This window comes from Gallinula chloropus (assembly GCF_964237585.1).
Source record: "Gallinula chloropus genome assembly, chromosome: 2".
In the NCBI taxonomy this organism is placed as follows: Eukaryota; Metazoa; Chordata; class Aves; order Gruiformes; family Rallidae; genus Gallinula; species Gallinula chloropus.
This window is the reverse complement of record NC_140086.1, coordinates 119,931,266-119,958,156: the sequence shown is the minus strand read 5'-3', so window position 1 is coordinate 119,958,156 and position 26,891 is coordinate 119,931,266. Positions and strand designations below refer to the sequence as shown.

General features: G+C 42.0%; 1 protein-coding gene across 1 annotated transcript in view; it reads left to right on the top strand.

Moving 5' to 3' along the window:
- Positions 1-12,676: 12,676 nt before the first annotated feature.
- The window catches only part of STT3B (STT3 oligosaccharyltransferase complex catalytic subunit B), a gene marked incomplete at its 5' end in the record, with an annotated part of 52,261 nt that continues 38,046 nt past the window's right edge, over positions 12,677-26,891 (top strand). Inside the window, one exon of the mRNA XM_084260524.1 lies at positions 12,677-12,957. Coding sequence (XP_084116650.1) covers positions 12,677-12,957 — 281 coding nt within the window. The remainder of the gene's footprint in view (positions 12,958-26,891) is intronic.

The following is a 26,891-nucleotide window of genomic DNA, read 5'->3' as shown; positions in this document are numbered from 1 at the left end:
ACCTAGCTCAGAAAATATCAGATAATAAATTGCTGTCCTTTAAAATACATCTATTTCCATCTATGTGTGTATATATATATGCTAAACAAAAAGTAAAACATAATTAAATAGTTTTGAGTAAGTTGTTCAGTAACTTCCCCAGGGAAGCAGTCAAAATCCTTTTATTTGCAGAGATATTTAAAACTAAATTGCAGAAAGCACTGGAAAAGCAAATAGCAGAGAACCATTTTGCAGCCACAAGGTGATGGACTGCATAACCTCATAAGTCTTTCCTATCTAGATTCCACAATTAATATAATACATGAAGATGACCAATTACTTTTTTTTAAGCAATAAACCAGAAATTTCTTGACAACCACATCTCATGAAAACGCTGTCCTTCATTATTCTGGCAGATAATGAGGTCCAGATGTCTGACAAGTCCACTAGTGGCTTAAAAATTGCAACAAAATCTAAATAATTTTGGGTTTTTAAGTACTATTTCACAAGTACTGTTTCATACTCACACTGCTAAAATATTACGCTCTCTAACAAGTTTACATTCAATCACAGGCCAACACAACTTGCTGTACGCTCAGAGCAAAGTGAAGTAGCAAAGCCATACAAGTAAACAAATGCTACAGAACTTCTATTTAAGCCCAGGTTGTGCTGCAAATCTCGTCAAGGTAGTGCAATAAATGATTTATCACATCAGTGACTATTCATGGAATGACACAGTGGCCTTGGACTCTTCCCAGCCTCACTGGGGATATTTACCAAAATGCCTAAAATTAACACTGTCATCTTGAGAGCCACCTACAGCCACTTAGGAGAAAGCTGCTCTGCCATACAACCCAAGAGAGACCAAAGAGGGACCCTCAGTTACTGATCTCTGTGCCAGTGAGGAGTGCACTCTGAGACACTCCTGGGAGACCAACTGCAATTCCTTCCTTGGAAACGTCAGCAGATAATGGTCTGCATGACCCCAGCTACTCATTTCTTACAGCAGAAAGATGTGGCTGACCCAGTAGCGATACACAGTGCCAACTACTGCTTTCTCCTATCCACAGGGAATGGAATTTCCTATAGGACAGAAAGAGTAGTAACTGGATTGTGCATTGGCTATGCCTATCAGCTATTCTTTGTATTACAGTTGGGTGAGCCTTGAGTAACTTTGGGTTCCTCAGGTCCCTCGGGATACAACCCATGCACATTCTTGAGACACATACACCCCCGTCACCAGAAATAAAAATCTGAAATCCTCTTCTGTGGGCTGATTATGAATAATTCTTACTGACAACAGTGGCTTAATCCTGTTTGCAGAGTGATAATAGAGTTTCTTGAGCACAATGACTAGTATGATTCTGGATTGGAGGAGTAGGGCAGGTAATGCCTTTCACTTCCTCTGAGCTTATGTAACAGTATGGAAGAGTGCACAAATCTAGGCTATTGCAAAGGAAAGTATGTTATTACTGTCCAGCATTTTATAAATTCTTAATAAAAGAGTAACATTGATATCTATCTTGATACACTTACCAAATGCAACTTTGGGGGAGGGAGGGAGGAAGGGAGAAGGAAGAGCAGGATATTTATGGCATGCTTCTTGCATCTGGGTTGCTGAACAGCAGAATTCTATTAAAACTGCATTCAAGGGAAACATATACTAAGTAGTACATATAGAGAGCAAAAATATTTCCACCAACCCTAGGAACAATGCTCATATATTTAGATGTATTTTTCTTTATGTGCATTAAATTCTCTAGGGACTTGATTCAGCAAAACACTTCAACATCAGATAAGCTCTATGCACTTTAATGGGGCTATTCACGTGCTTATAGAGAAATACTAGCTTAAGCTTTCAACATAAGGCTTAGATATTTCAATAATTTTTAAATTACAGTCTTCAAACAAAACATGCCAAAATAGACTTTTATAAAAATAGGCCTTATATAAAAACCCCAACACATCCCCAACTTGCAGGCAAATTTTCTCCCATCACCCAGAATCTGCTGGGATGTCCTCACTTCATCCACTGCAAAAGAGAATCCTCAAATCTGCCTCTTTTCATATAACCAGACATAAAACCAGACTACAAATGTCCAAGGCAACCTGGTCTCTATAGGGAGCACAACAATTTTTTCATTATTTTTTAATATCACAACTTTTTTGTTAATTTTCCTAGGAAAGAAATGAGATTTGAAACAACATAGCTAGAAAACTGTCAAGAAAGCTGTTTTATTGATCCAATACCTAAACCAAAGTGCTTCGGCAAGAAGTTATCATTATGATCCTGATTAATAGTCAGTAGCAGCATCTTTCTGGCTTCTACAAAGGATATGACATAAAAGACACAAGTCTAACATATAAATCAATCACCATGACCATGCTCCAGGAGCACTTGACCCCATTTAGATGGAAACCTTCATAGGAAAATCTACAGATTTTTCTCTTCTTATAGTCCCTGATCTTCTGTCATGGATCCAGCCCAGTCAGAATCCAAGCAACTCTATCTTCAAGAGAATTTGAAAGCTCACAGCAAGAAGTTCTTAACTCTATTACTCTAAGCAAGTTGCTTAGATTATCCTTACAGTGGTTTTACTCCACATGTAAACTCTGTTATTCATCAGCAGACAGGACCGTGAAAACTCTTTGCTCACAATAGGACACCCAGGACTAGACCAAGAGAGTAAACATTGCAACAGAATAACTGTTTTCAGTCCTTTTCAATTTTTATACTCTAAAGAGGTTTTCCAATAAAGATGTATTTCTCCACAGTCAATCTAACTTCACTGGTATTGGTACTACTTTTGCAAACTAGGTAACCATGATGGGGATCCACTGACCACACTTTGAAATCTACTGTAAGCAGTGTTGTCACCAAAGGAACAAACCCCTGTGACTATTCCTCCTGTGGGAAAAAGCTCTGACACATGTAGGTTGGGCCTCAGAAACAGTATTCCAGAAATTGAGTTGACTACATGAGTAGGAACACACAGCGTTTGCTTGCTCATGACATATATATACTGATCATCTTGTTTTGAACACTTAACATCTCAACTCTGCTACCAGTGTATTATTTATAACTCCAGAGCACTTCTCAAGCCTTGCAGATGCCAGAAATAAAGGACTACATAAGCACGGGCAAGGAGGCAATGCCAATAACCATGTACTAAGAGGCTCAGAAGGGCCATAATACCGTTCTGGCCAATTTAAATATTCATTCTTTCCTTGTTAACATAAAGCCTCTTCACGTTCAGTTTCCCAATTAAACAAGAGGTGAAGTGGTTTACATAGCAGTGCTTTAGTGAGATGGAATCTAATTACAGTTAATCTCCCGATGTACAAAAGGGTGTCTTCTCAACAGTTCATAAAAAGCGATGGTTAGGAATGATGTGAGTACTGCTTCCAAAATGAACTTAAGATAAAGCACAAGAATATCTAATTACCAAATTAAAAACCTGCATGGAGAGGTATTAATTTCTCAAGCAAGGATGGGGGAACAAGCTATCATTACATCTCTCATCTTGGAGGAAAGGAAAGCTTACCATACACAGTTCTTACAGACTTACCTCGCACTAGTGCTTAGGAAGCTGACTGCTTTTACTTCCTTATCAAGAAACTAGGTGACATGATGTTGGCTCTAGGCATAAAAGGATAATAATACTATACGGAGACAGAGGAACTAAAATATTTGTGTTTCATTTTTTAATCCTACTAGGGACATGTGGCTCTTCAGATTGTTCTAATATGTGACTGCCAGAGAAAACTCTTTGCCATCATAAATTAGTATGAAGCAGGATTGCACACCTAAAGGCACTCAGGGTTTGACCTTGTGTTTCCAAATTTTTAGGACTCTCCACAGTACTCCAATACATAATCGTATTATGCTGACAGACAGTACTTATAATACTCTGGAGGATCTCGCTGATCTTCAGGATATCTCTATCTCAACTAAAATAAAAGATGGTCAGTCATTGTACTGAATGTTCAGAGCTTTCCTAGTTTCTAGCTGTGAGAATCAGTGGAGACTGTATTAATAACAAAAATTCTCCTATCGCATTTGAAGAAATCACATAAAACCTCTACTAGATAGTTCAGGTTAGGACAGTGCATGCTAAGCTACAGGCCACAGCAGGGCAAAGAGACTACAATGAAACAACACTATGTTTTCCCAAGCCTGACAAAATTACTCCAGCTGTGTCACCTAACGCAACAAGTTAATGAACAAAACAAGAATGTCACATACTAATACATGTCACTTTTCTCTCCAGAAGGATAATTGTTGCAGAAATAAGAAAAGATTAGTATGCCTAATAATTCAAATACCAGTAATTAACAGCCCAATAAAAATTGCCCAGGATTTCCACACAAATCTTACCATCTGCCTGTAATAAAAACCATGAAGTGTATCTCTGCTTCAAGTGGAAGTCACATGAAGGAGATGTAAGTAGAACCGATTCAGCAAATTAAAGATCCTTATACATCAAGATAAGGGGGGTATTTTCTCTTAAAAATGAGGCCCATTATCTTAGAAATTCTTGAATTTATTCTGGTATTAATAAATAAGATCCTCTCCAAAGTTGTGTGACTCCATAAATACATAGAGCCTCCGAGCAAAACACTGAATGTGTGATGTTGTATAAACAAGAATGGTATGTAATAAAAAGACCTTTGAGTAAAGTAAAAAAAAAATACTGGTAACCAGCAAAAAACCAGCTTAAAATCCCCATGCCAGCAGAAATTCTCTACAATTATTAGATTACCCAGTTTTTCACGTTTCCCATCCAGTCTGCCTGTGCAGGGGCAGCTTCTGTGGGAAAAAGTCAGAGGCTGCCCTATCCTGGACACAAATGGTTCCAGACAATGGACCCACTGCAGGTCAAAGCTGAACTTGTCAGACAAGTTAGTGGCCCTTTTATGAAAATAAATCTAAGAGAGAAGAAAACACCAGGGGCGGGGGAAGGGGACAGGGACACAACAAAAAGTGTTAGAAACAACAGAGGGAACACCAAGGTCAGGGGAGGAGGAGAAAGGGGAGGAAGTGCTCTGTGACAGATACTCCCTGCAGCGCATGAGACACTAACTTTATACGATGCACTTGAAAGACTGCATCTCTCAAATTAATGTTGATAAGCTCTTTATGACATTGTGTGTCTGTTAGATGACAGAGGACAAGAGCAGACATGGAAGCAGCAATTTGGATGCTGGTGCTATCCTGCCCCTTTCCCCCCTGTCCCATTAACAATGTCTGTCTGTAGGTTACAGGACTGAAAAGGCTCTTGGGATTAATCTTGAATATAGTACATAATGATCCACGTTTTAGGCATCAGGACAGGGAACAGTTGGCAGATTTGTCCATCTCTCACCCATACAATTTTGAAGGTCAACAGTTTGGCTGTTCCCACCATGTGATCTCTATGGCACAAAGAAACTAAAGCATGACTGAACATAGTCCCCTGTGCTAAACCAATATGCACTCATCTCTTCTAGCTCAGAAAAGAGCAATACTGAGATTACAGGTATCACACAGACCTCAGTAACTTTAGTCTCAAGCAGCACTGGCTCCATGCAAAAATGAGGCACAAAATCAGCAAGGCAGAGGAAGGCTGTATGCATGTGACCTGGGGGTAGAGTTACAAATCAGTATTTTTAAGGCACTTTTGTATTGTCCTGTTAAAGACAATTTCATGCAGCCCCCCAGAAGTGTTTTTAAATGCAAAGTACAGGGAGCATAAGAGGATAAAACAAGAATAACTTCTAGAGGACAGAATTCACACCAGAAAACAACAGAGGCTTTTTAAAGTTATGAAATGGCTTGTTACGTTATGGTATATTGCTCTGGCTGATTGCCACATCAGGGAAGGAAAACAGGCACCTAACAGTCACACAACTTGCCCAATATGTCCTGCAAGTGTCTGCCTTCAACAGTGGCTCAGGTGTTTTGGCAGCACAGTTTACCCTCTGGTCCTGTTTTTGCAGCAGATTTATTTATTTTTGCCTCAGATTTCTGTGACTTCTTCCCTTTAGTAATTGGGAATTAACTTTTAGGAAATTAATTTGAAATACTAACTGGGTTTTTACACTTGGGAACATATATTGGTAACTGGCATAAAGTATCATTAGGGATTACAGTGTCCTAAAACCTATAAAAGTGGAATGAATATTTAAGGAAGGGATACCTAAGAAGAGGTTAGCAGTAAGGATTAATTATTGTGGGTTCAGTTTCCTCAGGACAGGATTTTAAACATTAAAATTCATTTTTCCAGATACATCTACACTTAAAGCAAACAAACAAAAAAGTAGCCATATCAGAAATTCAACTGTGTAAAAATAAATCTGAGATTCAAGTGCTACAGTCACTTACAAAGAGATTCCTGTGATAAGCACCGAAGACCTACAGGTTAGATATCAGAGAACAGTGTCTCAGTTCACATATGGACAGAGTCATTAAAAGCCTCTTAGTAACTTTTCTGCAATACAGCCACTTTTTCCATTTTTGAAGCTTCTGATCATTTGATGCCACTGCAGCAGCCAAAAACATCTGAGTCATAGAAAGTCAAAGCAGTCATTGCTGAATTCTCTTCTCGACAATGATGGAGTCCTCGTGTCTGATCTATATGTGAGGATGGGTTGATTTATACCATCCCAAAACACTCATATGTTCCTGTTTTGTATTGCAATGTGCATTTTGGCACAGTTCATCCCACAAAAAAATGACTTAAAATTCTTCTGCAACTCTGATCCAGTTATTAATGCAGCAGTTGACTACAAGTAGTGTAGAAAACAGCAAGGAGCCAATAATTTGTCTGAATTGCGAGCAACAGAAAATGCTAGAAACAATCCTTTGTGAAATAACTTCTCTTTCCTCAAGGCTACGCACATTTAAGACTACAAACCCAATTACAGAAAAATACTGCACAATACTTATGGAGAAATTTTCAGGCATAAGGAATTCCTTGCTGATATTATACTATATGATCTTGAATTTTTTTTCCTACAGAATGAGTTAATGCACTGAAGCATCATTGATATTGTAGAAGAATTTTCCAACCTAAAACACTTGCTCATATCTATCAGCCAAACTAAAATCAGAGGAGTTAAGCTTTGATGAACTATGGTAATAGTTTACAGACAATATGCAAACAATACCCTCTTCCCCTATATTCAACCAGGAACTGCATGGAATGTTCTGGTGAGGGAAGCAACAGAAAAGCTAAAACCAACTGAAGTGCGATCAAAATCCTACCAACAAAAACTCCCACCAATTTCAACAGGCTTTAAACAACAGCATAAAAATAATTTTCTTTCCTCTCTGTCCCTCTCTTGTGTGCTGCTTCCACATCTTGCACTGATGCTGTAACCTGCAGCTGGTGTTACAGCTGATATCAGAATGCCTCTGTCCTATATTATGCTCCCCCCTCGCTTCAATCCAGTGACAAAATTCACCTTAATTGTAACTAAGCAGTAAGAGATCCCCATATATTTTAAATGGATATATATCTCTCACTCCACTCTCCAGACATTAGCTTTACCTCCAGCTGGTTCTTTTAGCAGCTTTGCTGTTCCAACATATTTTAGTAAGACCCAGTATCTACAGCTTCTGGGGACTTAGCATTTACATGCTAAGCATCACTCTTCAGCTATTTGATGGGCCATTTAGTGATGTCCCTAAATATAATGGCCTTTTTATTTTTTTTTCTGATCATCCCCAAGGCAGGACATTCCTTCCTACCAGAAGGAATAAAATGAAGGTTTTGTAACAACACTTGGCTGCAGCCCTTGCCAAACACAACAAAGTTCTGGTTAAGATGCTTGCAAACACTAGAGGTGAACAAACACATCACTTGAAGAAAGGTATTTCAGAGGTCCACAGGGTTTAAATGTTACACAGCATTTATGCACATGAGTAAGAACATAAGCATATGAGGACTTTACAGAGCTGTTTCTTCACAAGAAATGAAGACAAGGTTGATACAAAAGGCGCTGGTGGCAGAATAATATGCCAGGAGTTGGTTAAGCATTGTGACTCCTAGCAGGACTGTGCATGCAAACCAGAATGATTTTTACCACTGTACAGGTCACAGGAAAGGGAAATTAAGGGTAATTAAAACAGGATAACCAGCAGAAGAACACCTTTTTAAACATGTGTTGAAATTCTTGGAAAGAAAAAATCATCAGTAGAACACTGTCAGGAATAAGTCAAGCTTCTACTATTACTGAATTAAATGCTAGATGATGGTCTTGTCTAAACACATTCGTGCCATTTTAATTCAAATCAATTAAAAACCTCATTATAGTTACACAGGTGCAAAGCTCTTCGCAGACAATCTTGCATCAGTTTACAACTGACTTTACACATATCCACAAAGGGTTACACCTGCTTAATTCAACTGATTTTTAAACTATTTTAAAGTCAGGCTATTTTGTCTATATGGAAACTAATAGATATTTTTAAACCTCAGATTCTGAAGGATAATTACGGGCAACACCATTGTACTTGCTTTCATTTAAACACTGTCGTATTTAACAATGATCATCTGAGCACACAGCTGAAATGAAGCATCCTCCACAACATCAAGTTATGCTCAACCGTGCTACGTGTATTGTAACATCCTTCAGTTCAAGGAGTAACGTATCATTCATTCCTAAAGTCATCAAAAAAAAACCCCAAAAGCTTCATACCAAACTTACATAGCTTGTTCATCTGCAGGACCACGAAGTTGGAAGGGCTGTTTAAGAGACCTGGTTAATCACCTTGAAAGTATTGAGTACACTGCTTCTCAAATGGCTTTCTAAAGGAAGGTGCCTACTCCTGCTGATAAACCCCGCTGAATTGTTGCCACTAAAGTCTGGCGAAAAGCATGAATTGTTCCCACTGAGTAATTCCATTATTAAAGGAGCTCGAAAATGAAATAAGATTTTTTTTTTCCTTAAGGCATCTGGTTATTATTTCGTATGCTCAGAGTAAGAAACTGATTTTCTATAAGCAAAACGGTTCATAATCACTACGCAAAATCAACTTCTCAGCCACTAACGTGGACATTTTTGTAGGGCTTTTTATACTCAAGAAAGCATCACCACACACAGTGGAACAAATAAACCAAATTACCTTAAAACAAATGGAAAAAATACAAGAGGGTAAATAAAGGGGAGGGGGGAGGGGGAAAAAAAGCAAGCAAACAAAAAACCCCCAAAATCTCTTTCTCATCAAGTTGTTAATATGGGTCAAATGCAGTCTTCAGTAGACACGTTTTGTATCTCCTCTACAGAAATGTACTTTCCTGTGCTGTCATGGCAGTACAGTATCAAAATCACTGAAACCTTCCACCTAACTGCAGGAGTCTATAAATTTCCATCTCTGTGCATCTGTTTGATTAATTTTATTGTAACAATATTAAACCTTATTTCATACAGAAATTCAAACAGCATGTTTACAGAAGCATTAACAAAAGCTTTTACTGGAAGTGTGCTTTTGCTACCACTAAATTTCATTGCCCCAACTCTGAGATATTCAACACTACAGACTTTTGAACCATTTGAAACCGAGTAGGGAACAATATAATTTGTTACCAATTACAAAAAAAACACTTTACCATTAGTCAGCATTCAAATAAATCACATTCTGTCTGGGCTTGTCTAGGCTCAAAAAAATTTCTGATTTACCTCTGTCAGAATGATATAATCTCCCTGTTGGATGCAAAAGTTATGGCACTGAAATTCAGAATAAACAACATATAACTTTATCCACACCATGATCTGCAATAATTTTTAAAGAAACCAGATTCCCAATCAAGGAAAGTTAACATTTATACTAAAATTTACATAAAAAAGGAAATAGTGAGATATGCTTCCCCCCCCCACCACCCCCCCCCAGCTGATATGCATCATCAGCTCTTGGTTCTTAACATCTAGAAAAATGGTTGGGGAGGAGGGAAGAACAGGCACCGGTGTTCTTTGTACAGCACTACCATTTAAAGCAGCTCCTCTACTGCATCGTTACGTTTGAACTGGCATTACCAAAAAACAGGATCGCAACTGTGAGAATGGAAATGCCACAGTGTCATTTCACACAAGTAGACCAGGACTGAGCCTGCTGTAAAATCTGTCAGTGCATTTTTTGAAAACACTTGATAGCTGCACGTCTCTAGTCACACTTGCTCTTTGTTCATGAGCCAATAAAAAAAAAAACCAACAAAAAAACCCTTATTTGAAATGCCAGTTGGTCGGCTCATTAAAAAAGCCTCACTGGAAACACTAGAAAAGGGGGGCAAATGTCTAACTTAGTTTATCTTGAACATATTATTGCCTTGTTTTAACAAGAAGGAACCGTGCATTAAAAAGCAAGCAAGCAAACAAAACCCCCAGCCAAACAAAAATCCGTAGCCTTCTGAGAGCCAGATTCAGCAAAACTGAACATCAAAATCTTGTGGAAGTTTTTCTAAGCCTTATTCTAAAAGTGTATGTAAAATGGAGTCATTTAGGAGCTTATCTTGAAACATGCACACACCTGATTAATGCACTAACACTTGCTTTTAAATCCAGTGACCAAGTCACTGCTGTTGACTAATGCAAGCACTGAGGAAAAATCGTTACATTCTCTGCAAATTGTTGTACAGCTTTTCACTAGAACCCTTTTAATAATAGAAAAGCTTCCACTTTGCTTACAATGAAACATACTGTTTTCTTCCTCTGGCAAATAAAATAAAACCAGAGACAATAGCAAGGACCAATTAGAACGACATTAGTCAACTAAGGCCCAGCGTGGTCCCCATCGATATTAGTGAAATTGAACTGCAAATCTTCAGGACCTCTGAAGAGCCATGTTTGTGTATCAAAGGGAATGCCTGGAGCTCAGACAACAAAAACCCAAGCGATCCAATTTCAAAAGTACAGCCCTACATAAAAGTCACAAAATGAGTTGTTGGTGTAAACAGTGCAACCAACCATAAATTTTATTTTGCCAGTGCTTAGTATCATGCTACTTCTAAATTCAGGCAGCCTCCTGCCATCTCAGAGTAGAACGAAGGTCAGCAGGACTATTCGAACAGCCTGACTGCAAAACTTCACTGGCTTTCAGTTTCCTTCACGTTCTCTTTATAACTGCAGGTTTCACAAAACATTTGAGTAAGTTAAAAGTCTCCCAAGCAGCACTTCATTACAAGAACTCCCTGAACAGCAGCTTAAAAAAAAACAAAACAAAACCAAAACAAAAGCAGCCGAGGCTTCGATTTGCTGCTCTCTGCAGCGGTCTGGAAGCGCTCCCAGCAGAGGCAGGTGTGCCCAGGCACCACGCAGGTAAACGCAGCAGGCAAGGGCAGCAAGGTCTCCCAGGCCTCGGACAGGCCTCACCTCTGGCTACCCCTCCTAGCTGCCTGAGGGTCAAGCTCTGGCACAACCCTTGCTGCAGCCAAGGCGGTTTCCACTGAGGTAACCGCACGCTGGGCAACACACGGACTAAAGGTACGCGAGCGCCAGACAGCGCGCTGGTGCCAGAAATGGCTCAGGCAGGCTCCAGGGCTGCCAGAGGATGACCTGCGCTTGCCGCCAGCCCGCGGCCCCCTCAGAGAGGGCTGGCACACCGCTGCCGCCTCAGGCCGCCGCGAGGGGCGCCCCACAGAACCCCCGGAGGGGAGAGGGACGTTACGGCCGTTAGCAGCCGCTCGCGCAGCTCCTCGTGCGCTCAGAGACTGGGACACGCCCCCCACCCCGGACTACCACTCCCGGCAGGCTCCGCGGCGGGCGGCTCGGGCGCCCCCGCGCAGGGCACGCCGGGAGCGGTACCGCCCCGCCAGCCTACACGCACTGCAGCGCCCTGGCCCGGCGCCGGAGGCCGCCAGAGGCGATAGCCGCGCCTGAGGGCGCCCACGTGACTGGAACTCTCGCTCCGATTGGAGAAAAGCGCCGCCAGTCATCGCTGCCCTTTTTTTTTGGTCCCTTCCCGTCCAATGGCTGGCAGCGAACCTACGTACACTGCCACGCCTCCGTCTCCGCCGCTCCGATTGGCTGGGAGGGCTCGCCACGCCTCTTTTAAATACCTGTCGCTCTGTGACAGGCCGCCTCGGAGTTCCTGTTGGAAGGGTCACCGCGGGGATTGGTCCCTCCCCCTCGCCATCCCTCCGGAGTCCCGCCCCTCTCCCCGTAGCTCCTCCCGCGCTGGAGGGCGGCAATGTCAAACCGCTCGCCCGCCCGCACCGGTTTCACGAGACCTCGCGCTCGCCCGCGCGCTCCCGCCTCCCGCCTGCGTCCCCGTGCGCCCGAGCGCGGGACGACCGCCCGCACCCAGGCGCCGGCCGCGCGCCCGGGGCGCCCCCGCTCTGCCCTCGGCTTGCGCGCGCGCGCCCGCCGGCCCCGCCCTCCGCCTCGAGCCCGGCCCCCGGCTTCTCGGCTCCGCTCCGTCACTGGCCCCGCCCCCGGGCTCGCGCGCCGCACAGGCGCGCCCCCCCCACCCCTCTCCGCCCCGCGCCGCACTGGGATGGTGACGGCGGCGGCGGGAGGCAGAGCTCGGCTGAGCGAGGAGGCGGCGGCGGCGGGGAGTCAGTGAGGACCGCTGAGGGAGCGGGCGGGCTCCGCCCCTCCCCTCCCCTGCCGAGCCTCCCTCCCCCTGCCCTTCCTCCCGCTCCCTCCCCCCACTCCTCCTCCTCCGCCTCCTCCCCGCACGCGCCAGGCGGAGAGGCTGCGAGGGAGCCCCGGGTACAACATGGCGGAGCACTCGGCCCCCGACAACAAGCACAAACCCGCCGCCAACTCCGTGGCGCTGCTCAACAGCCGCGCCGGGGCGGGCGGCGGCGGCGCGGCGGCGGCGGCTGCCGGCGGCCCCCCGGCGGGCGGAGGCGGCCTGTCGGGGGGCCTGTCGCAGCCGGCGGGCTGGCAGTCGCTCCTCTCCTTCACCATCCTCTTCCTGGCCTGGCTGGCCGGCTTCAGCTCCCGGCTCTTCGCCGTCATTCGCTTCGAGAGCATCATCCACGAGTTCGACCCCTGGTCAGTCCCCGCCACCGGACGGGACGGGACGGGGAGGCGGGAAAGCCGCCCCCTCACGGGGCGCGCCTCAGGCGGGCGCCGCGCCGTGACCGGGAGGTGGTGGGGGGGGGTGGGAGGAGAGGCGCCCCGCAGGCTTCCCCCGCCGCGGGGACACGGCGGGAGGGCCCCGTCTCCTGCCCCCCACACCGCCACTTCGCCAACTCGCTCCCCTGCCTCTTCCCCCGGCGGCCGGGCAGAGGGAGCCGAGAGCCGCGGCCGCCCCGGGAGGGAAGGGGGGAGGGAGAGAGGCGGTGCAGACGGGACACGCTGTAGCAGGTCGGAGGGAGCCTGTGAGGGGTCGCGGTGCGCGGCGACAGGGGTGGCCGTGGGGCGAGGGAAGCGCCGGGAGCGAGCGGTGGTGCCGGGCACCTCGGTGCCCCTTGCGGGGCGAGAGGCAGCGCGCTGGCGGCGGCGACCTGAGGGGACGGGGAGGCGGCTCTGCCGGCGGATCCGGCGGAGTTGCGGCAGGACTCTCCGCCGCGCTGCCGGGGGGCGCGGGGAAAGTTGCGGTGCGGGCGGGGAGGCGGGGTGCCGGGCGGGGGTCGGGGGCTCCGGCGACCGCCGTCGTAACGAAATAGTTGTAACTAAACGTGAGCGCCGCCCGGGTCCGGGACCTTGTGCCGCGGCGTCGGTGCCCAGATGTGCGGAGCGGCTTCTCGGCGTGGTCTTTCCGAGAGCCCTGGTCGGCGGGGTAGGGAGGGAGGGAGGAGGGCGAGGAATGCGCTGCAGGAAGTAATCTTCATAAAAGTGACTTGAGGGATTACGGCGAAACGGGTGACATTGATTTACTGCCAGGTGTTCCAGAGCTGCCTTTCTCAGCCCAAGGACTTCTGCCGTTTCCCCACGCATCCTGATTTTTTTTTTTTCCTAAAGATTGCCTTGCCTCCCCTCCCCTAGAAGCTGCCTGTGCTTTTCCCGCTCGGAGGGGACCGAAACCATTTTACGGTCTTGAGATCAAGAAATGCTGCGCTCGTTCCTTGCAGCCAGGCGAAGTGAAAGATGACAGGACGTCAGGGGGACGATTTTAATGCGAAAACGTGACAATGAATTTTTATACTAGGGGCTGCTTCATCCTAGGGATCTGTGAGGGGTTTTTTTTTTTTAGAACTTTAAGTAGGGTGAGCAGCAGATGGCTTTAGAATAATGATTTTTCTGTTTTTAATTTAAAATTTTATGTCTCGGGTCTTACTGTTGATGGCTTGAAGGGAGGAGATGCGTCCTTTGAAATGCACGGTGGATACTGTGTTAAACTTAATCTGAAAATGTTACTGAAATTGTACCTATCCTCAAAGCATGCACTCAGTTTCAAAAGCATAACTTCCTCTTTTCTGCTTGGTTTCCCCCACCCCTTGCTCACCCCCCCTCCCCCCCAGTGCAATCCATTCACAAATCGTGGCTCAGAATAGTCCATAGAGAACAAGGAATTGCTTTGTTTTTAAACACTGTCTGAAGTAATACACACTTTGTGATGTGAAAGCCAGATATCTCAAAAGATCTTTAAAAAGTCAAGTAATTGCCCATAATTCAAGTGTTTCTCTGCAAACACAAATGAATGGAAGGAATGCAAACTTTCAATTAATAAAGTTAACAACAGGGGGAGCATAGTTAAACGCATCTGCAATGAGACTCTAAACCCAGGATTGTGTCCTATGGAACAGTTCTCAGGTTCTTCACGTGTAAATTTAAACAAAAAGATTTCCCTTTCTATCATAGAAGAAGCTTCTGTTAAGCTTGCAGCCTATATATTTTTACAGCTTTATCTAATTTTTCTCATTAAGGCTCATCCTCATTGGATAAATTAAAATATTAGGCATTGAGTTGCGTAACTTCTGTTACTAAGCCTTGAAGGACGTTAAAAAATGTCCTCTGGGGTTTAAGTTCATAACCATGGTATGGTTGTAAAGATAAACTTATGGTTTAAGCAGCGTGGAAGTTGATGCAAAGTCGTCTTCCTGAGTATATGACCAGAAGGCATTGCTGCCTGTGCTGCTGTATGTACCTCTCTGATAGTTGGAGAATAGATGAAGTTGACAAAACTCATTCATTTTAATGCAAGTCTGTGAGAAGCACTTGAAATGTCAAGAATCATGCCAGTGTCATGTTGCTGCATGCCAGAAGCGGTAGAGGCAAATGCACTTAAGTTAATTAATAGGAAAGAGAACCTAAAATTATAGAAACTAAGAGAAAACAAAGGGCTTTCTCTAGTGCAGCAGTGATATTGGTGGAAAGAGTGAAAAATGGTGTCGCTCTTAAATAGTGTTGAGTAACTAGGTAGGAATGGGTTTTTTGCAGTTGCATGGGTCTTACAAGTCTGAATCTAATGTGGGAAAGGAGCTTATGAAAAGAGATTAGAAGCAGTGCTCTATTTTTATTTTTTTTAAACACTTCTTTAGCAGCTTGCCCAGGTAAACTGTTTTTTTTTTTTACTTTTTTTTTCCTTCAGGATAATGCCCACAGTCTTGTGAAACAGTTCTGTAGGTTTCTCCATTCCTTTGGCTTTTTCTATCAATCTTGCTTAGTATTATCTTGCAATGTCTTGATATGTCATCTATTCTCTGGTATTCATTTTGTGATCAAGAGAGGAAGCTGAGGTATGTTTGATAAAATGAGGAGCATTAGGCAAATCTATTATTGTTGCCTCTAAGGTGTAAAAAGGTTTCTCATTTACTTAGGAATCCAATTTTCTGGTATGGACATAGGAGATCTTGGGTGAGAAGAAAGGGAAATTTGCCTTGGGTTTTCTGCTTATTAATTGAATGCAATACTACTTTTTTATCATCCCTTTCAAGCTGCATTTCTGACAGTAAAGTCGGGTTTTGATTTCAGGGCAGGAGGTTTGCTTGTTTTATAAAATTAGCCTCTGAGATTTTAGTTGGCATTTCTTCCAGAAATTACCCAAATGTAGTACAGTAGGCCAAGGGAGTAGAAAGAGGACAGCTTTTGATCTCCATTATAATACAATACCTGTGTGAGGAAAGAACAAACTTGTATTTTGAGGTCACCATATTGTCACTTAAACTTGTAACCTGTTTGACGTTACTAGGATTACTGGTTTTTTCCACGCTGAATATAGCTCTTCTGTATAGTGTTGCCACTTTATTTTTGATTTATTTCTCATGTCTTGTTTACTTCCATACTTGAGCTGATCCAGAGACTTTGAAAAATGTGTGTAATTTTTGTCAGCTCCTAGTTCAGGTGAGCTGATGTCGATCAGCACTGACTTTAAACTGTGCTGTTCGCAGGACTCCAGCTTTTAACTTCAGGATTTCATTATCAAGCCAAGAACTTGGAACATGGACAGTGAGGGGACATTGGGATGGCCAGGTTTCATGTCTGAAATCTGGTTCATCTGTTGGCTGGTTTGGCAACTGGGTAGACCAAGAGCATAATTTCTGTTCTGTGTATGTATGACTGTACAGTGAAGGCTTTTCATGAAAGTACAACACCGTGTGTAACTTGTGAACTGAGGTCTTCCTTTCTGTCAGCAGAAATGCCAGCATGGCTGCTGAACCAAGGCAACCAAAGTTCTGGAGTACTTGAACAGGGATTACTTTCTATGTACTGGTTTGTCTAAAGTACAGCTCCAGGATGCACATATACTATGTCATTTGTCTGCTTGTATCATTTATATACCAATCAATCTATATATGTGTATGTATATGTATTTGTACAAGGTAGGTACATCTAGCAAGACGGTGGCAGCTGAATACTGATACTGACCGAAAGGGTAACAAATTTGGTACATCAGTAGTCTTCAGGGAGTGCTATGAGTATAGTAACATTCATTCTGTTTGCACAGTTCTTACACTTCTCACACGTGTGACTTAATAGTATCTGAATCATTAATCATACACCTCATGACATTAGATCAAACTTCTGTATTTCCCTGAGAATTCTAACAGCTTGCTAAACCCCAGATTAACACCTTAGGAGTGGAAGAGGTGTTTTAAACTGGAATACAGAAGCTGATTCTGTGTGTCTGAGTATGTGACCCTCTCTGTATCATTTGGCACGTGCACTATGGAGCACCCATACGATCAGTGTCAGCTACACTTGCCTGCCTACCTACTACTGCCAGGAATATTGTTCCTACTGTCCTGCCAGTTACTGGTACTGAACGGTACTACCACGATCTGATGGACACCTTTGTTTCTTCCAAACCAGCATCACTGATTGCTCAAGCCACCAGCTTTTTAACTGTCATCAGGGTGACTGTTGTTATCATACCTCTCTGAGGTAATGTAATTGTATGAGTGGGAAGTATGCTGTACATGCACATCGTGGTTTATCCCCAGCTGGCAGCTCACCCTGCCCCTGGTGAGGAGTAGAAAATGGGCAGACAGAGTGAGGATAAAGACAGGTAACTGAATCAGCACGGGGGGAGGGGGGAAACAACAGGGCTTGTGATAAAATATGCTATCAGTGATAACACAGAGCACTTACCGATCAGATGTTCAGACCATCCCAGAGCCACCCCTCCCCAACCACCCCCCCCCCAACCACCCCCCTGTATGGAGAATGGTATGGAAAACAGTCTTGGTCATCTCAGCTCACCTGTGCTGGCTTCTTGGGAAAATTAACTCTGTCCTAGCCAAAACCAGGACAATATGACAGCAGTCCTCTTTCTTGTCACTGATACCATCATCTTCTGCTGGTGGACTTTGGTGAATGGGGATGAACTGCTCAAAATAAACAAGTTTGGTGGTCTTGCTTGCATTCCAGAGGCAGCCATGTTAAAAGAAGCTAGGATTTCATTTTGGGCATAGCTGAAAAGATGTTTTGCTAGGTTCAAATCATGTTTACTAAGTGGATTCTTGAGCTGTTAGAAAAACATTTTTCATTAATGAAAACTTAACACCTGTGACTAGAACACAAAAGCTTCACTAAAATATAAAGTGTGACTCAAACATTAGAAGTGGTGCATGGAACTGATCCAATACAGGAGATTGTGTAAAGGTATTGATTTTTGGGGGGAGATAGTAAGGTTGTGGGTTTGTATTGTAGTTAGCTGGTCTGATGGTTGCCTTTTGGATTAGAAGTTGTTCTTTGTCACCCACTGTGCAGTCCTGCTTTTTTCTTTGTACTTGCTCTAAAGCAGTCAAGGTGAGCTGATTCAATGAGCTAAATTGTCAAAATACTGTAACTTTCTAGTTCCCTGAGCCTGCCCACCATCAGCTTTCAATTGCAGTTTAGTTGCTTATTTTTGAGGAAGAACATGAATTTTGGGAGGGAAAGTAAATAGCAACTGATTTCAAAGGGTAAATTGGGACTGAGTGATAGAGTGGAGGCATATGAAAACATGATGTTAAAACAGGAGTGAGGAAAGAGGACATATGTATCAGTAAATGAGACTACCTTAAGCTAATGTTCATAAGGAAAAAAATACATGTGAGGAGGATGATAATGTTGACAATACCAATTAACAGTGTTCAATTTGTAGGCTACGGGCAGATGTGGCCCACTCACATAATTTCTCCAGCCATTTTTTTACCTGCCAGTGACAAGTTTGCTGGGCAAACAGGCAGCAGATTGCATAGTAAATGTGTTCTTGAGAGGTGGCAGCCACTGTCATCTTCAAACTACTATCTTCCTGGAGGCTTTCAACCCAGCACATAATCTTGTTGAAGGTGAATACGTGAATGTGGATCTGTTGAGGAAACTTTTCCCACCCACTTCATGATTCTTTTCCCAAACACTTCCTTTTGTTTATAATCTTTGAAAATTCCCAGACCTCATGAAAGCATTTGAAACTTTTAAAAAAGTTTGTGTGCTTACTGCTAATAAACAGATGGATTAAATATTTTGTGATTTTTTTTTTTTCTAAATGTAAGATACAGATGTATTACATTTGCATCATGAAAGTTGTTTGTACTCTAGTAACACCAATGTTTTTGGCAGAATTTCAGATAGCCAGGTAGCCCAAACTCCATTTTGTTATAGTAGGAAAAATATGCTAGCATAGTTTCCAGATGTGATTTTGTAGGGCCTGTGTATTCATGAAAAACAATTAGGGATTTTTATGTTCTTGGAGAATAAACTGCCAGATACCTTCCACTTCCCTCCTTTTTAATAAGGAAGATCCAGATCAGACATCTTTAGTCGCTTCTGTTGCAGTATGACATGGATTGAAAAACTCTCTTGGTATCTGGTTTTGGGAGCTTTCTAGATTATAAAATAATAAATTCTGTATGTCTGGAGACATGAATGCCTTTCCCTTGTTTAGGTACTCACAGGGTACTGTTTTTAAGCTAAGTAAACATTTCTGGAACATCTATACAGCATTAACAGTCAAGAAAATGTACAGTTGACTGTATTGAACTTTGCTGCTGCTTAAGAATTTGCAAAAATAGGTGAATATTAGAAAATCAGTGGGAGACAATCTGGAAAAAGAACGTTGGACAGAGTTGAAGGCATGGCAGAGACTATGCTTTTTGAATGGGAAGACCTCAGGCTCAATTTGGTCAGTTAGACTGATGGAGCTAAAAAGTGGTTCACCAGATGGCCTCATAAAGTAACATTCATGAAAGAATAAAACCTTTGCTCCATCTCTGCTCTTGTTTTCTACTGTTTTACTTAGTAACTAGTGTTTCTTTCCTCACTCACACAGCTCCTGATTGGGGTGAAAACCTCATCAGATTTCATGTGAGTGCAGTAATGGGGTTATACAGGAGAAGGTAGGAACATGCATAGAACACATGCAGGGTATGGTTGAGTACGGAGACTGTCCCTACAGTCATCTTTTGGAAAACATACGAAGTGAGACAATGCTTGCTAAGTGTTGATCCTTTTATTGATTCGCGGATAGTAGAATGAAACTTGAAAAAGAAAATGTGTTGGAATGTTTTATGTAGGCAGAGTAAAACCAAACTGGCAAGTTTAGCTTTTAATGCCATGATTATTTTTTTAACAGTCTTCAGCAAATACTCCCAAACACTTGACTAGCTAGAGCAAATGCTGCAATGAATATCCTTGAATGGACTTTTCTTGGCAGATATCCTATTATTTGAGCAGCTTAATATGTTCTGGTTTTTAAACAGAAGTTTTATTTCATTACATAGGGTTAGGGTGGCTTATAAAGGTTACCTTTGGCTTCCTATCATAATTCTCTCTCTAATAATCTTTGGGTTTGGCAGCCTGTAATCCTCATGTTTCTAAATCTGTCTCATGTTAAACTGGTGGGGGAAGGAGAGAATAAAAATTTTGGACAGTAAAGATAGCAGAAAAATTAAAAATCCTGTAGGTGCTAAGTTTTTGAATGGATTGGTTGTAGGGTGGGTTTAAAGAGGTGTCTTCGTTGTTCCACAAGGATTTCTTCTGATTCAGTCAGGTTATTTCTGTTTAATGCCTGGCTGTGCATGTGCTGCAGAGTTTCCTCCTCAATTTTTGAAAATTTTGCTTTTGGAAGCCCTTTGAGGTACATTGGTACTGACGTTTAGGGCTAATTCTGAGGGCTTCTTTCTACTTAGCAGAGCCATTATAGCTGCTTTTGCTTTCAGAGCCTGTGGAGCCTGTACCCAGTAGCAGGGCGTGTGCAGATGTTTTTATTATTATTAACTCTTTTAGCAAAATTTCTTCTATCCATCAGTTTTACCACTTGCTTGGAAAACAAAGTGAGCTTTAGGAAAAGTATCAGGACAAGTACTGCTGTACTCTTTTTGTGCTTTGCATCTGCAGTACATTTTATAGTAGGTCCAACAGATAGACTTTATTTCCAGCCTGGTTAGCTGAGCAGGATTGTGATCTTTATCTGAGCTGTTGCTGGAAATCAAGCTGAGGTATTTTGAATGTGGGTAGCTGGAAGGTCTGAGTTTGAGAGGTACCGTGAAATTGACTGTAGTTCTGCACCACACCTTACATAAATTGAAGCAGCCTGAGGAATGAATTTAAGGGTATAGATTCGAACAAAATAGATCAGCTTTGGTATTTCTTGACTTACTGCTGCTTTCCAAAAGTAAAAGCTCCTTTGGCATGTGAAGAATTAAATGCTTCCTATACTTCAAAAGTCCTTGCTGTTGAGTGAGGGAGGCAATATTCCTGTGTTTTAGAAAGAGAAATGGTCTATTTTAAACAAGGAATAAACTGGGTGTTTGTACATGAGTGTCTGTAAGACCAGGAAATAGGATATCTGTCTGCTGTGGGAGACCCAAGTCCAGTAGGATGCACTACTTTCTAAAGAGCCCACCAAATATTGAGGTATGTGGACTGTAATGATAATTACTTCTGAGTGTTACAATGCTTATCATATAATTTTCTGTGGCAGTTGATTTATATGTGTTACGTTAGTTTGTTAGGTAAAGAGCATGTTGGAGTTCCATTCGCCTGATAACCCATTAAGATAGAATTTCAAAACTTCTCTCACTGGAAACAAACACACACAAAAACTCTGGGAAACTACATTGCAGCTCAGGATGCAAGTTTGGTTTGATCATTGATTTTTTTTTTTTTTTTTGGTGGTGTTCTTAATAGGATTGCTGTTATCTTCTAGACTGTTTTACACAGCATTATTTACATTTATTTAATAAGTGTGGGTCACTATGCATGGGCACTATCTATCTTGTTTGAATGGTAAATGGGTTTTGCAGAAGGAAAAATAGCATGTAATTATGTAACTTTAAACTGATGTAGCAAATGTGGCTGGGCAGCCTACATTCTGTGAATTCTTTGCTTTATTATTTTCAATCTTAGCATTCATTTTTATACAATTATGCTGTAAATGGTAGCAAACTTCTTTATCTCCAAGGAGTGTGATTTTTATCACTCTGGACTCTGAAGACCACATGTTGAACTGAATACTTGTGTTCTGTAGCCAGAGGATTTGAAAATACAGGAATGCATTTTCTTGATGCAAAAGCAAAACATAACTAAACAAGTCTAATTGTCCTAAATATTTTCTTCATGTTCATCCAGCTTTCTTTTTTTTTTTCCCCTGTAGTCTGTTGCATATGTTGAAAGTACTTCCTTCCTATACTAAACTTACCCCAAGCAGCATTTGGAATTTCAGCTGAATAACTTGCCTTGAAAGAGGCGGGTTCATCTTCATGGTTGAAATATTGAAAGTTTATCGTTTGGGTATTAAAGGCCTTTAAAATGCTTTTGATTATTTCTTTGGCAATAGATAAAATGCCTTTAAGTTGCAGTTCTGCTAATTTTCAGTCAGTGAAACAAAATCAGAGCTTCGGCATTGTTACATTGATGTTAACAACAGAACTAAACGGTCGTCCCTTTGGCTCGATTTGCTGTTGAACATGAGTAATGAAGGCAGATGTAATGTTGGAGTTTTCCAAGAAGTTGTATAGTGCTACTGTGTATTCACTATTTTATCTTATACAGGTGACTGGAAGGATTGATTTAACGTCAGATGTCTCAAGTAATATTTGAAAAACTGTTGCATGTGCCACACAATTAATTTTACTCTGTAACAGTTTTAATCTTTCATTTGCCAAATAGAAAATGGATTTTGACACCGGAGAGACTACCTTAAATATTTGCAACAGTATCTTAATTTGTGATGTCTCAGGTCAGCTAGTGATGACAAATGTGATTTTTCTGCTCTGTCTCACCATGTTCAGGAGCCAAGGAATTCTGAGTGCTCTAATTTTGTAATTCACTGCTACTTCACCAATGCACCCCCCAACCTGCCATAATAAAGCCTGATTTTTTTGTTAGGGAGAAAACTGGCTGATATGTTTTGTGTCAAATATGTCATGCTTGTAATTGTTTAATCACAGAATTTTATTTTCTAGCTTTTGCTTTAGTAAGTCAACTGCAGGGTTCCTTTTTCTTTATGCTTACATCATTCCCTAGCTTCAACACAACATTCTTACCTATGCAGTCATGGGTTTGCTTTTGGGCCTCTTTAGCTTGGAGGAGAAGTGACTGAGGGGTGACCTTATTGATGTTTATAAACATGTAAAGTGTGAGAGTCAGGAGGACAGAGCCAGAATCTTCTCAGTGATGGCCAGCAATAGGACAAGGGGCAGTGGGTACAAGCTGGGGCATAGGAAACTCTATGTGAGTATAAGGAGAAACTTTTTGACTATGAGGGTTCCTGAGCACTGGAACAGGCTGACCAGAGAGGTTGTGGAGTCTCCTTCTCTGGAGACATTCAAAGCCCACATGGACACTTTCCTGTGTGATTTGGTCTAGGTGATCCTGCTCTGGCAGGGGGGTTGGACTAGATGATCTTTAGAGGTCCCTTTCAGTTCGTAACATTCTGCGATTCTGTGGTGGTATGTTCCATCTACAGTGCCATCTGTTGTCTTCTTTCAGGGCTGTCTTCAAGAAGAAAAATCCATGGAACAGCTTTAAATGTTATTGTAATGGTACTTTTACCTGGGAAGTTAAGCAGGGTTGTCTTCTATCATAGTATCTAATACGCTGTGCTGGAGCACTCATGAATATCATTTACATGTTGGAAAACACATGGAAGATTATTCCACAGGTTCCTTTGAGAACCTCCAGGAAGCTACAGTGGCTGATAAGATGGTGGATCAGGGTGTTCTGAGTAAAAGCTGATTCTGAGTATCTACAATATGACAAGGTGCTGCTAAGCTTGTATTCACCAGAATTAGTTGGTCTTACTTGCATCTAATCAAGTGGGACAGTTCTGAATTTCCTGTCATTTGTTGGACAAGTTTTCTGTTGTGTTAACAAGTTAAGGCAACTCACAGAAATGTGGTAAGTGTAGGTGTCTGTCTCTGCAGTTGGATGCAAGGCGAGAGAAATTCCCCCTTTCCAGTGGCAGTGAACTATTGTAGTGGCACATCCTGTACCCTGATCAGATCTCAAGTATCCATGAGTTCTCTGACCAGCACAAGTCATTGGTTATCAAGGGATGAACATATGAATAGTTTCTGCTGAAGTTCTACTTACTGTGCTGTAACTGTTCAAAAGTTCTGCCAGAAAAAAAAAAGATTGTCATCACTTAGGGTTCTATGGGATGTTGTGGATCTAGACCTGCATCCCTTTTCTGAATCAGGAAGGCTAACTGTAGTTTCCTCATTAAAATGCACATTTGTGGAGAGAAAGTTGAGAAGGTATATAGTCCAATAGGGACTGAAGCATGAAAGGTCCTGAAACAGGCCAACTCATGTCTGGAGAGCAAGGAGGGAAGATTTAAGATTGTATCACCTAAGAGCCTTCAGAACTGCTGCTTAGTCCTTCCCAACAACTCTCACATATCACCTGCAATGCACCCCTCTTCTACCCATCCTCTTGCTTTAGGATCGCTTCCCCATTCCTTTCCAGGGGCAATGAGACGCTCGTTTTACCTTCCCCTGTTTCATGTGGCGGTGGGAGATACCTCAAGTCAGTACTTGTTATTAAATAAAGTGGCGTTAGAAATTAAACTTACCCTTTTTACTGTTAATCAATATAAGTCAGAAGGTCTGATAGCTCCCAAACTGTATGCTAGTGTAGTGAGCTGGTCAGGGAGGTGGTGTGTTTTGGAACAAACATGTTCCTGGACACAAGATAGATGAGGAAACGGTGGGTGTTGACTGTGAATGTTTCCGTAAGAGCAGTTGCGGCGGAAAGGCATCACAGCTTCAAAGCATGCTTATGTAATAAATATGAAGCCCAGCTCATCTTAACAGCCTTCCCCCACCTCCACGTTTTTATTGCATTGTCTTTTTTCTTGTTTTAAGCTCCTTTAAGGTCACTTCTAAACATGAATTGCATTTTACTAAAGTGACAGAGGAGCACAATGAAATAGTTTGATAGCTACAGTATAGCAAGACTAAGCAGTACTAGAAATTACATCAAGTAATAAAAACCCAAACATGTAACTTTAATTTCATGTTTTACATGGCAGGAATTTAAGTGTGCTGCTGTGATGACAGTGATCAGCATTTAGCACAATAATTATAATATTAATCTGTAGTGTTTCTATGAGGATACATAATAAAAAGCAAATAAAATTTTGTTATTACACTTTTGTGTTTCTTGTGTGTAGTCTTTAAAGAAACGATTAAGTACAATTCCCAACAGGTTGAATTAAATAGTGAAAGTGAAAACTTGCCTTTTTTTAGATTTATTTGAAACAGTATGAAAGATTTAAAGTAAATGTAGTGGATAACTGTTTTTAAATTGCGCCTGTCATCTCAGAATAAATCAGACATTGAAAGTGGATCAAGAATGCAAAATATAGTTAGAAAGATAAACTCCAGTCTGAGTATTGTAAAAGGAAGGTTGAAGACCTTTCTGTGGTCATCTAGTTTCCTGGCCTTTGTTTATTTTATTGGTGACACCACATCAATTTCCCCCAGTGTGAGAATATGCAGTCACTTTGGAAACAGCTGGAAGTGTTTCTGCCCTCAGCTGGAGGCCACCGACCCTTCTGTTGGACTGTATTAATAGCTCATGTGAATACTCCTAATCTGCCTCAGAGAAAAATCAGGTGAAATAGTTTAAATCATCTTTAGAGTGGTTTGCATTTCAGCTGTGATTTGAGCTAATTTGTCTGATTTGGTCACAGAAGCAGATTAGGAATGTTTCTGCACTCCTTTTAACTGGCAAAGCTCAGCTGAAGGTTTTAACTGCTACAGTTAAATTTGGGTGTGTAATTCAGTGCAAGGCATCCTGAATTGTATCTTTTTTTTTTTCTTCCCCCTCTCCATTCTCTTTAGCACTTTGGGCTATGTCCATGCCTTTTTCTTCTCTAGCTTTCTGCAAACTCTGGGCATATTGTTTGGTTTGGTCTGCAGATAGCTATATATGTGTACCTATGTATGTACATACCCCCAGTGGAAAATTGCCTGATCCCTGCTATGTGCCTGATGAATGCAACATTTATGTCTATTTCTGTCGGTTACTGAAGGATTAAGCAGAATTTGAGCAGGCATACTTAAGTTGGATAAAGTTAGGTCTTTAGCCTGGCCTCAATTGCGGGACAGAAATTGCTCAAGTTAGATAAACTGTCTGGTTCTGCTCTGATGATGCTTTGTATTACCCACTCTGAAACATTACCTTTTTATTTTTTCAGTATTCATTGTAGTAAAATGTCAGTAAGTCAATATTGTAACAGATGGAGCTGAACAGGTGCACTGTGAGACCTCTGGCTTCTTGGACTAAACGTAATCTACATACAGAAAAGACAATTGAATGGAGGCATAGTCAGAGAATACGAGTAACTGAGAGCTAGTTGTAGGAGGAAGAATAGCAGGTACATTGAGATGTATTAAAAAGCAAATACTTAAGGATTATTGGGTCAAATGCTACCTTATTTTAACTTGCTAAACTGACTTATACTACTGACATGCAACCACAACACTGTAGGTTTGGGTTTTTTTGAATTTCCATGAGCTAACAATGTTGAGCTAGTGTGTACAGAGTAGATTGATATCTAATGCCTGATTCTGGCTGGATCTTTTCTGATGTCACATGGAAGTTCAAGCAGCAAGCTCTTGGTTTCCGGGAGGTGAACAATAGTTTCTGCTAAAGCTCTTCTGTGGTGCTGCAACTGTTTAAATGTTCTGCCAGAACTACTTAAATGATTGCATGAGATGAGCCTTTCTTAAGGCTGTTTACTTTTTGCCATGTCTTGTATTTTAAGGGGTAGAAATGGTCTGCCAGGCTGCCTTGCATCCAGGCTAATCCCTTAAATTTCACTTAATGAGAAGTAATGGTGGAATAGGTTCAGCTGCATTTTGGTATAGGAGGTACTTCTATATGTGCCATTGCATTATAGCATACAGATGAATTTATTAGGTAATAAATTGTGCCACATTCTCCCAAATAATTAAAAATATAATTAAAGTATCCACAATGAGTAAGAAACATCCTTTATTTTATTCTGTATTTTAGAGTAATAAAAATATTAGCATCTTTTCCTTGGTACATATTAGATCTTGCTACAGGATAGCAGGTAGTATATTTGAGATCAGTTTAATAAGAGT